The sequence below is a fragment of the Nycticebus coucang genome, chromosome 6 (assembly GCF_027406575.1).
Source record: "Nycticebus coucang isolate mNycCou1 chromosome 6, mNycCou1.pri, whole genome shotgun sequence".
In the NCBI taxonomy this organism is placed as follows: Eukaryota; Metazoa; Chordata; class Mammalia; order Primates; family Lorisidae; genus Nycticebus; species Nycticebus coucang.
In genome coordinates, this window is record NC_069785.1 from 101,183,356 (window position 1) to 101,196,260 (window position 12,905).

General features: G+C 48.0%; 1 protein-coding gene across 5 annotated transcripts in view; it reads left to right on the plus strand.

The window, feature by feature from the left end:
* The window catches only part of SH3GL3 (SH3 domain containing GRB2 like 3, endophilin A3), a 200,853-nt gene that overhangs the window by 148,063 nt on the left and 39,885 nt on the right, over positions 1-12,905 (plus strand). For 4 of the 5 annotated variants that reach the window (XM_053594734.1, XM_053594735.1, XM_053594736.1 and 1 more), the window contains 4 exons: positions 3-136; positions 4,587-4,745; positions 10,138-10,241; positions 11,651-11,760. In XM_053594734.1, coding sequence (XP_053450709.1) covers positions 3-136; positions 4,587-4,745; positions 10,138-10,241; positions 11,651-11,760 — 507 coding nt within the window. Of the gene's footprint in view, positions 1-2; positions 137-4,586; positions 4,746-10,137; positions 10,242-11,650; positions 11,761-12,311; positions 12,455-12,905 lie in introns of those variants that run through there. The other variant, XM_053594737.1, reaches the window with a different exon arrangement.

Below are 12,905 nucleotides of genomic sequence, written 5' to 3' on the forward strand. Positions count from 1 at the left end.
AGGCACTGCACTAATAGAAGTTGGTGAATCCCTGAAGCTCATGGCTGAGGTGAAAGACTCTCTCGATATTAATGTGAAGCAGACTTTTATTGATCCACTTCAGTTACTACAAGATAAAGATTTAAAAGAGATTGGGGTAAGTCCTCTGGGCTGTAAAGATACCTGTTGCTGCTTAAAATAATGACTAAATTATTACAATGTTTCTGCAGGCACTCACTGGAAACATCCTCTTATTATGAGTGGTGAAAAAAGCAAATAACTCAGTTCTGTTTACCTGGGCTCACTGGGAAATAGTAGGCGATCAGTCAGACCAGTCTGCCCTGGACAGGGGCTGTGGATGGGAGGGGTACAGGCCATGTTCCTCCAGCTTGAAATTTTCCTTCTGGTCGGAGCCAGCTCAAAGCCAGGCTGAAGATCCATGTTTATGCAGCCATTTCTCACATAACGAAACAATTCTATAACTTTGCAGTGGATTTTTAATTATCAAAATCGTACCATATCAATATGTCAAAGTTGCATCTTTCGATACAATGTACTATTACTTCTTAAGGAAATTGATACCTAGGAATTGACATTTTTTATTTGGAAAACTGTTAAAAATGGTCTTCTAGAGCATATGTGAGAAATTTTAGTGACCTGTAGGTAACTACATGCCAGTTGCTTGATGGCATTTTAGTAGATGGGCAGAAACAGCCCTGGAACTCTGCCTGCCAGGGACTTCTGCACTGAAAGTCTCAGTGCCGTATGTGGAACTGCTGGGAAGATCTTCCCGCAGGTGCGTCCCAGCACGGTCTGAGCAGCCTGGACCCAGCTGAAAGTCGGGAAGATCTCCCCGCAGGTGCGTCCCAGCACGGTCTGAGCAGCCTGGGCTGGGCTGGAAGTTGGGAAGATCTCCCTGCAGGCGCGTCCCAGCATAGTCTGAGCAGCCTGGGCTGGGCTGGAAGTTGGGAAGATCTTCCCGCAGGTGCGTCCCAGCACGGTCTGAGCAGCCTGGGCCCAGCTGAAAGTCGGGAAGATCTCCCTGCAGGCGCGTCCCAGCATAGTCTGAGCAGCCTGGGCTGGGCTGGAAGTTGGGAAGATCTTCCCGCAGGTGCGTCCCAGCACGGTCTGAGCAGCCTGGGCCCAGCTGAAAGTTGGGAAGATCTTCCCGCAGGTGCGTCCCAGCACGGTCTGAGCAGCCTGGGCCCAGCTGAAAGTCGGGAAGATCTCCCTGCAGGCGCGTCCCAGCACGGTCTGAGCAGCCTGGGCCGGGCTGAAAGTTGGGAAGATCTCCCCGCAGGTGCGTCCCAGCATAGTCTGAGCAGCCTGGGCTGGGCTGGAAGTCATTAGAACCTCGGGGATGTCATATTTCCTTTCTTCAGGCCCAGTGCTTCTCAAAGTGTACTCCCTGGACCAGCAGCTTCAGTATTAGCTTGTGAAAAATACAAATTTGTGGCCCACCCCAGAGCCCCTGAATCAGGAACTCTGGGATGAAGCCCAGCAATGTGTTTTGTAAAGTCCTCCGGGTGACACATTAAAATTTAAAACCCGCTGCTCCAGCCCATGCTTTCCACAACTTATGAGTGGAAATGTGGACCCCACTGGTGTGAGCCTGTGTGGTGGAGATGAGGCTGAGTGACTGTGCGAGCTTGGGTCACCCAAGGAATGGTCTCCCTCCATTCCTTCCTTTTCTGTGTTGTCCTCCTTGCACAGTGGGCCCCAAGGCAGCTCTGAAGTACAAGGGCCAGAGAAGGAAGTGATGGATGTTACTTCATTGGTTCTTCATTGATTCATCCAACAACAGTGTATCAAGGGCCTGCTGTGCCCTGCCACTGTCGTGGGCACTGGCCACATGTTGCTCAGGGAGACCTAGAACTTCCCCTGTGAAGCTCACTGGTATGGGGCAGTGACAGCAGGGATAGCACACTGTGGCTGGTGCTGTTCAGGAGCCAGCCCAGGGACACCAAGGAGAGCTACCTCCCTTAGCCTGGCTGAGTCATGGAGGCTCTCAGGAGAGAGAGGGAGCTGGGCCATGCAGACTGGGGTGGGTGGAGGGCCAGGGCTGTGGGGACAGGCAGGTGAGACTTGGGTGTGTGGTATGGCCAGGGCACAGGTGCACAGTGGTGGGGAAGGGGGGTGTAGGGCCAGGGCTGGGGGGGCAGGCAGGTGAAACTTGATTGTGTGGTATGGTCAGGGCACAGGTGCACGGGGGTAGGGAAGCGGGGCAGAGGGAGCCTTGGAGGGAGGAAAGGCTGGGACTCATGGAAAGCCCTGGATACCTGGGTAGGTGTTTAGAGTTTCCGCTGAAAGCAAAGGGCATGAAGGGGCATTCAGGAAGGTTGAGTGGAAAATGGAAGCCTCCAGTCAGGATCTCCAAACATCCTCTTTCCCCCTGCACAGCCCTATGACCCCTGCACCCATGCTGTCCTCTCCCTCTGTTGCCCAGGCCAGTCCTCCACTGGGTCCTGGGGTCACTCCCCTCTCACCTCCTCGGGGCCTCTGTCCTCTCTCCTGCATTTTCATCCCTTCCCTTTCTGTCTGTTGGCTTTTTTGCCTGACACTAAACACGGCAGCAGAGAGGCCTGGACTCCTGGCTTTTCCCCTCAGCCCCTCATTCGCCATCCTACAGCCAGAGCAAGCAGAGATCCGGAGAGGGTACTGCACAGGGGCCGGGAGTAAAGACCCATCTCTCAGCCTGTCCTGCTGAGCCCCTCCCTCCCCGTGGTCTTGTCACTGGCCCCTTCCTTCCCCAGTTGAACGCTGTGCCCAGCCCCACTGGTTATTTCCAGTTCCCAGGCAACACTGCTTTGCTCTGGGCCTGCTTTCTGGTGTCTGTTTCCTTCCACCCTCCTCCTGCTACTCACGTCACCTCTCCGAGTTCTTGTTCCCTCTCTGGGCTCTGTGGGGGTCTCCTGCAGGATACCCTTCCTCACTTTCTTCTCTGACGGGGCAGGGAGTTCCCTGGGTAAGGAACCACACTTCATGCACTGTTGTAGCCACAGGTGCCACATGATGGTTTGTACTCACACATTATTATTGAGCAGATGAGTCTAGAGAAGTGACATTCTGGATTTTGGGGATGCCACAACATCTTCCCCAAATGCAGAGCCTTAGAAATCATGCGTGTGTACTTCCTCTGCTGAAATATAATACATTTCATTTCCTCTTGTGCTGACATCCTTGGGGAAGGCCATAGGAAAGGTCCTCTGGGTGACGTTGCTTTCCACCTGGCCAGGATCAGTGGGGTAGCCATCCACCCACACATGGATTCTGAGTACTGAGTGTGAGAAACTCTGTAAAATTCATCTGTTCTTAAGTGTTGTGTTCTCTATGCAACAACATAATTTTCTAAATGTCATCTTGTTAATCAGCTGCTGTTGGTTGGAGAAAACGTGTAAATTTAAACTTAAGTCACAGAGGTGGTCACAGATCAACAGTCTGAGGTTCAGGAAGCCTATGTGGGGCTGCACCATGCACTGCACAGCTCAGAATCCAGGGCCTGTCTGTTCATCCTGTGGCTGATGGGCACCTATACGGGAGGAGCTCCAGTGGACATGGGGCCAGCTCAGAGTCCCAGAATGTGAGCTTTAGGAAACCTGGGGCCAGCTCAGAGTCCCAGAATGTGAGCTCCAGGGGACCCACCCAGGGCCAGCTCAGAGTCCCAGAGCGTGAACTCCAGGGGACCCACCTGGGGGGGGCAGCTCAGAGTCCCAGAGTGTGAAGGCAGCGGTTCTGGTCTTTGGTGTCAGGTGCTCCTGTCACCAAACCATCACGGAAGTCAGAACTTCCCTCTGGAACGAGTAGGGCATGTTATCCACTCATGTTAGTGGGATGACCAGTTTTCATATCAATTATCTGTTTTCCAAGGAGTCCAGTGATAAACTCTATGGGGCCCCTGTGCTGCCTTGCACAGTTGTCCCTCTGCACTGTTTCTGACACCAGCCATGACGGGAATCTTACTGCCACATGAGGCAGCCATGAATGGAAAGCTGTAGCTGTTGGTTTTTGCTAAAGGGATGATAACACTGGTTAGGAATCTCACATCCCGCGGGCACGTGGGCATATCTCTCCCCTGTACTCACAGACAGCGCTTTATGCAACTTGCTTGGTAATTGTTTGGGAACTCTATGGAAATCATCCATACTCTCAGGCAGAGTGGAAATGTGTGTTTTTATAGTCTGCTGCTTAGTAAAGAATTGGCAAAGATACTAAAAAAGAAATGTCCCTACTACTTTTTGTGTGTGTGTGTGTCTAATTAATTTAGTTAGAAATTATCTGAACATTAAGAAAGCCGACAGGAAGGATCCTATAAAGAACATTGAAAAGCCGTATCTGAGCATGGTGTGCTCCCCGTGTCCCACAAGGGCACTCGTTCCTACCGCCACCCATCCATCTGTCCCTTCCTTCCTTCCACAAATACCCCTCAGGCACCTGCTGTGCTGGGAGCCTGTGGCCAGCTAGGTGCACACGAAGGCATGAGGTGGGCTCCTGCCCTCTAGAATTAAAGCTGAGAACAGGGACTGTTTTCAAAGAAATAGCAAAGACCTTTTTGTGCCGAGTTGTGAATGTAACAATCCTCTGACAGACTCCTTTCTCTTTCTTTTTAGCACCACCTGAAAAAGCTTGAAGGCCGCCGCCTGGATTACGATTATAAGAAGAAGCGAGTAGGTAAGATCCCAGACGAAGAAGTCAGACAAGCGGTAGAAAAATTTGAAGAGTCAAAGGAGTTGGCTGAAAGAAGCATGTTTAATTTTTTAGAAAATGATGTAAGTATTTAAACCAAACAGGAGACTTTAATGTAAATGAATAAAACATTGAATATATAACTATGATCAACCTGTTGAGAAGCTCTAAAGCCTTAGTTGTTATGAAGCTTCCAGAATTGTCTGTAACCTTTATCTCCTGCCTCAGAGATATCTTCAGAAGTCCAGCAAGCCCTGATTCAAATCTTAAATCTTGCAAAATATTGTTTCTCCCAGCGTTGTTCCAGAGACATGTTCAAGTTGGCCCTGGGAAGGTGGGGCTGTCTCTGAGCCCCAGATTGCAGAGTAGACTGGCCTCCATGTGTGAGTCCACGGTCTCCGTGTGTGAGCCCACGGTCTCTGTGAGCCAGTGGCCTCTGTGTGTGAGCCCAGGGCTTCCATGTGTGAGCCCATGGCTTCCATGTGTGAGCCCATGGCCTCCGTGTGTGAGCCCACGGTCTCTGTGTATGAGTCCATGGCCTCTGTGTGTAAGCCCACAGCCTCTGTGTGTGAGCCCATGGCTTCCATGCATGATCCCACAGTCTTTATGCTTTCACATAAGCCTATGAGCATTGAAAGCATGAAAGCATAAGCATTCTCCTTTCATTTCAGGAGAATGCAAAGCCAGGTGAGTTTGCAATTTTGCTAAGACTGAAAAGTCCTCTTTGAGGCAGATGTGTGAGGCTGAGCAGCTCTCTCCACTAGGGGGAAAGCCTCTGTCACTCCCCCACCCCCCAAGCTCTCTGACACCTTCACTTGTCATAGTTCAGGATATAAAAGCATTTTTCAGCTGCTCCATAGTGGTGATTGTGAACTTGAGGAGTTTGAAGACCTTAGGGAATATCCCTCAGAAACGCCAATAGAAATTGCACTGTGATTCTTGCCACCAACTTTGCTGTGATTTGTCCAAGTGTAGTCAAATAAAATGGAACTAAAGGTGACAGGTGACTCCCAACCGGGCAACGCCCAAGTAGGGGGCCTACCTAAGTGGCCTTGGTTAGGCAGGGTCATTGGGCATATTACTGTCTGAGTGAAAGAAGACTCTGGCACCTGCCTCCCTCTTGCTCCCCTGCCCTCAGCCTGGGCTCAGCTATGCCAGGGTTCACTTTGGACCTAGTCATTAAACGTTCAGACCTGTGGGGACAAGTCAGGACCACGTTGTACTTATAATAGTTTTTTTAAAGGTACACTGAGATGTTGCATCTTTTGAGTCAAGCAAACACAGTGCACTGAGCACCTTATATTTAGCGTGGTGATATGAAGGGGCTTTGTCCAACGTTGACAAGACATTAATCCTGGAGAATTAATTCTCCCAAGCTGGAGAGGAGAATCTGAAATTTCCCATGAACCTTAAACCATGGAGGACTTAAAAGTACACTTTATTATGTTTATCTTTTTTAATTTTTCATTTATACATTTTGTGGTGGGGGGCGGATAGGAGGTATAAGAGTTTGCTATCTCTCTGTTTGTTTTCCCTTAAATGTATACATTTTCTCTTGAAATTGTCTCCAAGCAAAAGGCTTTTAAAAATTTTTTTTGTTTCAGATTATCATATTTAATTGTTTTTGGAATATTCTTTGTGTGTGTGTGTGAGAGAGAGAGAGACAGGGTATTACTCTCTTGCCCTGGCTAGAGTGCTGTGGCCTCAGCCTAGCCCACAGCAACCTCAGACTCCTAGGCTCAAGTGAGCCTCCTGCCTCAGCCTCCTGAACACCTGGGACTATAGGCACTTACCTCAGAGGCTGGTTACTTTTCCTACTTTTATTAAAAACAGGGTCTCACTCTTCCTCAGACCAAGTCTTGAACTCCTAGGTTCAAGCCATCCTCTTGCCTTAGCCTCCCAGAGTGCCAGGACTATAGGTGTGAGCCACCGCAACCTGCCCCTGTATTTTTGTTTTGAAGTATTTAGAACGTGTTTTCAAGTGCGACGTGAATCAGATACTCCTCATGGGGCTGCAGTGAATGTCGCCCTGCCAGCTGCGGGGCCAGCAGTGGTTCAGAGGCTGTGTCCTGTGTGTCAGATGAGCTGTCAGACCCATTTGTTCTATGCGCTCCTTCTGTGTAAGCTGCGTGATGGGTTTTGGCAAAGTCCTCCTTCAGGGAAGCCTATCTCAACCATGTCCTTGGCAGTTGATCCAAAAGACCTCAGTTTTCCTCTCAACATCAGTCAAAAGTTAACAGCTTTATTGTAACAGCTCAGTCATTTGTCCCTGTGCTGCCAGTGGTGGCTTTTCTGCTTGTCACAAATGGTTAACCCCTTCTGCCCTGTCTCGGCAGAAGTAAGAAGCGGTTCTTCACTCTGGCTCAGCAGGGCCTGCACCGCATTGCCTGGCAGGGTTGCAGCACCCCCTCTAAGGTTTCCTGGGGGGTGCTAATGAGGTGAGTGGGGTTTTTCCCTATTCAGCTCTGGGGAGCCAGGGCTGCCCACTCCAGCCTGGATCCTGGGGTCTCCACCTCGTGGGGCAGGTGCTCTGGCTGGCACCAGTGTTGGCCTTCTTCTCCCACCCAGCCTTTCCACATAAGCCCCTGAAGGCCAGCACTGAGGTAGGAGGAAACCACCATAATGAAATGGAGCGGGGCTGTCCAGGTGCCTGGGAGCCAGGCCCCTTCCCTCCATCCCCCTGGCTGCAGTGACTGCCCTGTGTGCCATAGCTGCTGACACTTGTGCTAACATGATGGTGGTGATAGACACTGGTGATGGTGATGGTGATGAGAGTGACAAGAGCTACCATTTGTGGATACCCTGAGACAGGCTAAGGGGATGCTGGTGGTGGCCCGCGTCGCGGCCCACTGTCCACTTCCCAGGTGTGTGCAGAGGAGACTCATGAGTGGTCATATGAGCCTCAGAGAGCTGTCTTCATTCTCTTCTTGGAGACACAGCAATTAGATCTAGAAGGGACCACTTTGTCCTTCCATGTCACCATGTCTGTGCTATGGCCAGGTGATCGGACAGTCCTCTCCTATCAGCCAGGCAAGGTGAATGAAATGTTTTCCAGTTTCCCCTGTGGACCTGACATGCCAGCGCTGATACTGCCTGGTGCTTTGGGGATAACAGGGTGTGAGTTGTTGTGGGGAGGACTAAGCGTCAGTACGTGGTGGGCTGGAGCAGACCTTGACCCCTAGCCCAGCCCTGTCTTTGGTCCATCTCTGACAAGAAGCCCAGGCCCAATGGGTCTGCAGACCATGGGACTCTGGGCTCCTGCTCCCCCATGTCCCCAACCTCATGTGCAGCTGTTATCACTCAAGCTTTTATCCTGTCGCAGTGGGGAAGCTCTGCAGGAGGAGAGCTTCAGGATGGCCAGTGACTGTTGGATTTTTTTCCCAGGAACTGATCCTGGAACTAAAGGTGGCAGGGACCTGGCTAACTCTCAGGTTAAATCCTGTGGGTCTGCAGGTCCTGCCACTGCCTGGTGGGACACACAGTCTCCATCAGACATGACCCCAGTGAGCAGGTGGCTCTGCGTATCTGGGTATTTAATTCTAAATGTGGTTTGGGAAGTCAAGCCCACCTGTGCTGGTCCTCAGCACACAGCCCGATGCCCATGGCCGAGGGACAGCTGGGAGGAGCTTCCATTTTCTGCCAGAGCAAGAGGAAAATCATCCACTTGTGACACGCTCTGTCTTCACTGTCAACTAGAGAGACTTACAGCCTAATAGCCACCTCTTCAGGACTGCATGGCCACCTCCTTGGGGCACAGTTATCTCCCACAGGTTTGAGGGGCTCTGAGATGCATGTCCTTCCCCAAATCATCCATCGAATGGATGGTCACAAATGGGTCTCCAGATTATATAATCTTGTATTTTTAGCCACATCAGAGAGAATAGCTGGTGATTCCCCATCCTTTCCCAACTCTGCACATGTTTTAAGGAATATTCCTTTCACTGTTTCTTCAAAAACTACAAATGTCAAGCGTATTTTAAAGTGGATAATAAAATTGGACAAATCGATTTTATTAAAGACAGAGATATGTGGCATGGATTTTTCTAAGCACACAACTCTAGTGCTGGAAGGAAGAAAAATTCTTTTTGTAGCTAACTCTGCTATGATCATTTTAAGCCATGGCACTGGACTTATTTAAAAGTATGTGTGAAAGCCAAAGAGGTGAAATTTAAGAAATCCTTAGGATTTGGTAGGGGCCAGGCTGTCTTTGTTTTGTTTATTGGGTTTTTGAGAGTTTAAGGCTAGGCTTGTAGCTTTCCAGCCACAGAGCATGGTAAAGTAAACACCACCTTGTGGGTTGCATTGTTCAGATGCTGATCACAGCTTGGCACAGGGAGGTTCCATGTGTATCTTAAGGGCATGCATGTTGAGCCCGTGTTTAAAATAGTATAAATGGGTAAGAAAAAATTAAAGCAAAGGCAGCTAAAGAATAGTTTGCAGCTACAGAAGCTTGGATCTTTGAAGGCAAGCAAGTCTGTGGTTGGTTAGGCAGGGTGAGAGAGTGTGTGAGTGAATGAGCAGGCAGCTAGCAGGTGATGAGACAGTGAAGGGCAGGGACGAGGCACAGGCTGTAGGTGTTGGTTGTAATTTGTATCTTTGTCCAGATGTGGAGTTCATAGGACTCATGTTGGAAAGCACCATCACCTCAGCTCTCTGGGGTTTCCCTCCACGGCTTCCCAAATATGTCATCCCTGTTTCTGCAAGCAGCCCCTCGGACGTGGAGTGGGCGGCAAAGCGCACACGTCCTCCTGGAGCTGGCTCTTCCTCAGATTATACATACTCAGGTCTTCCAAATGTTTCTTACATGACATATGGCTTCTTAATAAATTATCCACTATAAATTGGTCACTAATTTTATGAATGTCTTGATTTGTGGGAAACAGAGATGCCACAGTCTTTATAGTTCCTGCCTTTCAGATGTATATTTCAGGAAAAAATACACATTTTGTGTTTATAGTAACAAAAACATAAAGGGGGTGGCGAGTCTTTGCCCTGGTGTGCATTTTGCTCCCAGCCCCCTTATCTGAGAACAGTTTAATTTACTGAGTGTCTTGATTTGGGCTTAGCTAGAAGTGCCACAGAGACACTTCAGTAACTAAGCAATTCTTTTGCTGTTGGCTTCACTTGTGATTGGGAAAGCTTTATCTCCCTGTTTTCAGATCCATGAGATTTATAGCATAGAAAGCTCCTGAGAAAAGCATCGTCTAATTGGAAAAACAGGTGTTTTATTGAGTTAAATCAAATTCATAATCACAAATACATTCAAACATGTTTTTCCAGCATCAACAGTTCCATACCGCGACCTGCGTGGTGGTTATGCAGGGCTCGGAGATGAAATGAAATGAGATGGATGGGAGCCGAGGCAGACTCCTGGCTTCCCTGCAAAGCCGGGTCTTTCTTGCTGGTCTCCTCTCTCTCTGCACATTATTACATAGGCTCTGGCCTCCATGGAGTAATTTTCTGCTTCTGCCGCAGGTAGAACAAGTCAGCCAGTTGGCCGTGTTTATAGAGGCGGCATTAGACTATCACAGACAGACCACAGAGATTCTGCAGGAGCTGCAGAACAAGCTGCAGATACGGTAAGGGCCAGCCAGGGCGGCAGAGGTAACATTGCCCCAAACCAGTCACTGTCCCTCCTTCCCTCCAGCTCCCCTTTCCCCTGGCCCCATAGTGTTCGCCATTTTCTTCCTCAGACTTCCATGATTGGGTGTGGGAGGAGACTGAGATAGTAAGTGCTGGCTTTGGCCCATAGGGCAGTGCTGGGAAAGGGGCCTGGCAGCGTTTTTTCATTCAAGCCCCTTTTTTTGTGTGACCTGTATTTAGGGGGACCAGCACACCAGAGGCCAGCCCTACAGAGCTGTCCTGACTTCCTTGTTGATTCGATGAGAGTTTAGCCTCCTGAGTCTGAGGGTGATGATGGTGTGTACACTGGCCCCAACATCTAGGGGTGGAACGAAGAGTGAGATGGTGTTCAAAAAATATGTAAATATCTGTAAACAAAAAAAGTGTGTTTTGGCCAGGTGCAGTGGCTCACACCTGTAATCCCAGCACTCTGGGAGGCCAAGGCGGGTGGATTGCTTGAACTCACGAGTTTGAGATCAGCCTGAGCAAAAAGTGAGACCCCTGTCTCTACTAAAAATAGAAAAACTGAGGCAAGAGGATTGCTTGGGCCCAAGTTGGAGATTGCTGTGAGCTATGACACCATGGCACTCTATCCAGGGTGACAGCTTGAGTTTCGGTCTCAAAATAAAAGGGGTTTTATCTTTTTATCTCACTAGTACAAATATCAGGCTGTGTTCATAGTTCTGACTCTAAGATGTAGTGAAAGACATTCATTCTGAACTATAGAGGAAGATCCCCGTGTTCCTTGTGGCTTTAATGATAAATGTATGCTGCACTTTTCTGAAAGTTAGTAACAGCATACATAGTGTGCATGCAATCCTATTTATTTAAAATGTTGCATTTTCACACTATTTTTTTTTTGCCAGGTATGATAACAGAAAGTTGTTTTACATAGGATGATAATAATGAATACATTTGGAGGAACTTTTGCTTAAATCAATGGCGTGATTATAGAGGGAAGACAAAAAAGTCTGCCTGATGTCTGAAGCACACCCATGAACAGACAGACTGCTCACCTATGAGTGCATTTTCATAGTTGTATTTCTATACAAGGGGAAAGATGCAGAAGACAGCTAACATTGCTGGGTGCCCACTGAATCGCGGGCACTTGTTAGATGCCTCAGGGACTTCATGTAGACAGATAGTCTTCTTCAAGATGAATTTCCCAAGGATGCTCAAATAGATAGTTGAAAAACTACATTTGGGATATCTCTTCTCTCAACTTGGCCTACTCAAGAATCCGTAGGTAAAAACTATCCATTTCATGACCTGTAACCGAAGTTTGTCTGCTCACCAAGGCAGAAATAACGCATGCTGGGAAGCTTTGCTGCCGTCACCAGGTATCTGTCTCCTGTGTGTGTTACAGAATCACAGCTGCATCCAGTATCCCCAAACGAGAATATAAGGCAAGACCCATGAAAAGGAGCTCTAGTGAGCTCAACGGAGTTTCCACCACCTCTGCAGCAAAGACGACAGGTGAGTTGGCCGTTCTCAAGGTGCTGAGTGCTCCGAGCCTTCCGTGAGGCACTTCTGAAACCCTTACTGCCTGCTTGTTGTTGGATCAGTGAGTACAGGAGGTGCTAAATTTCTTTGGTTTCGAATCCCTTTTTGGCGAATCCTGTTTTTCTCCTTTTCCTCTTCCCTTGGGAAGAGTCCCATCACTCACTGCCTTGTAACGTGATTAGAACCTTGGCCGTAGAACCATTATTGTTATATCATCCTTTATATTGAAAATTTTAACTCTTTTAAAATATTCTTCAATTTATTTTTTAAAGTTTGAATTAGCATTTGTTAGGCATTTGCTAGGCGCTGTGTTAAGTATCCACCCTCCCTTCCTTCCTTTTTTCTTTCTTTTGACAGTCTCACACTGTCATCCTGGGTAGAGTGCTGTGGCATCTCATTGCTCACAGCAACCTCAAACTCCTCGGCTTAAGCAACCCTTCTGCCTCAGCTTCCTGAGTAACTGGGACTACAGACAACTTCTGCAATGCCTGGCTACTTTTTCTATTTTTTTTTTTTTTTTGTAGAGATGGGGTCATGCTCTTCCCCAGGCTGATCTTTAACTCCTGAGTTCAAGCCATCCACCCACTTCAGCCTCCCAGAGTGCTGGGATTACAGGTGTGAACCGCTGCCGTGGGCCATCCTTATTTCTTAATTATACAAATGACACAAATATGTTCTTGAATAAAATACCATATTTTACCATGATAATGTGCTGCTATGTATAATGCACACCCACCTTTTTGGCTCAAACTTTAAGGAAAAAAATCTTTCGTTTTTATTTTTAATTCAAAATTTTATTTGTTTATATTAGATACTTGGTTTTTGTATTATAAAGAAATTTTACCATTTAGTTTTTAACACATTATGGTACAAGAAATTTTACATAATGAATAATTACAAGGCACAAGAACAGATACAAGGTACAAGAAATTGTATGTACCAGTAACAGATTTATGATATTTACGCATCATAGAAGGCCAAGAGCTCTTTGTCACTGGCAATATCAGAAGTACCATCATCTTCAATTTCTACATTACTGGTGTCTTCTCAAGAGTCACTTTCCTCATCCCAGTTAATTTTGTCATCTTCAGTTCCATCCAAAGCATTGCTGATGCCAC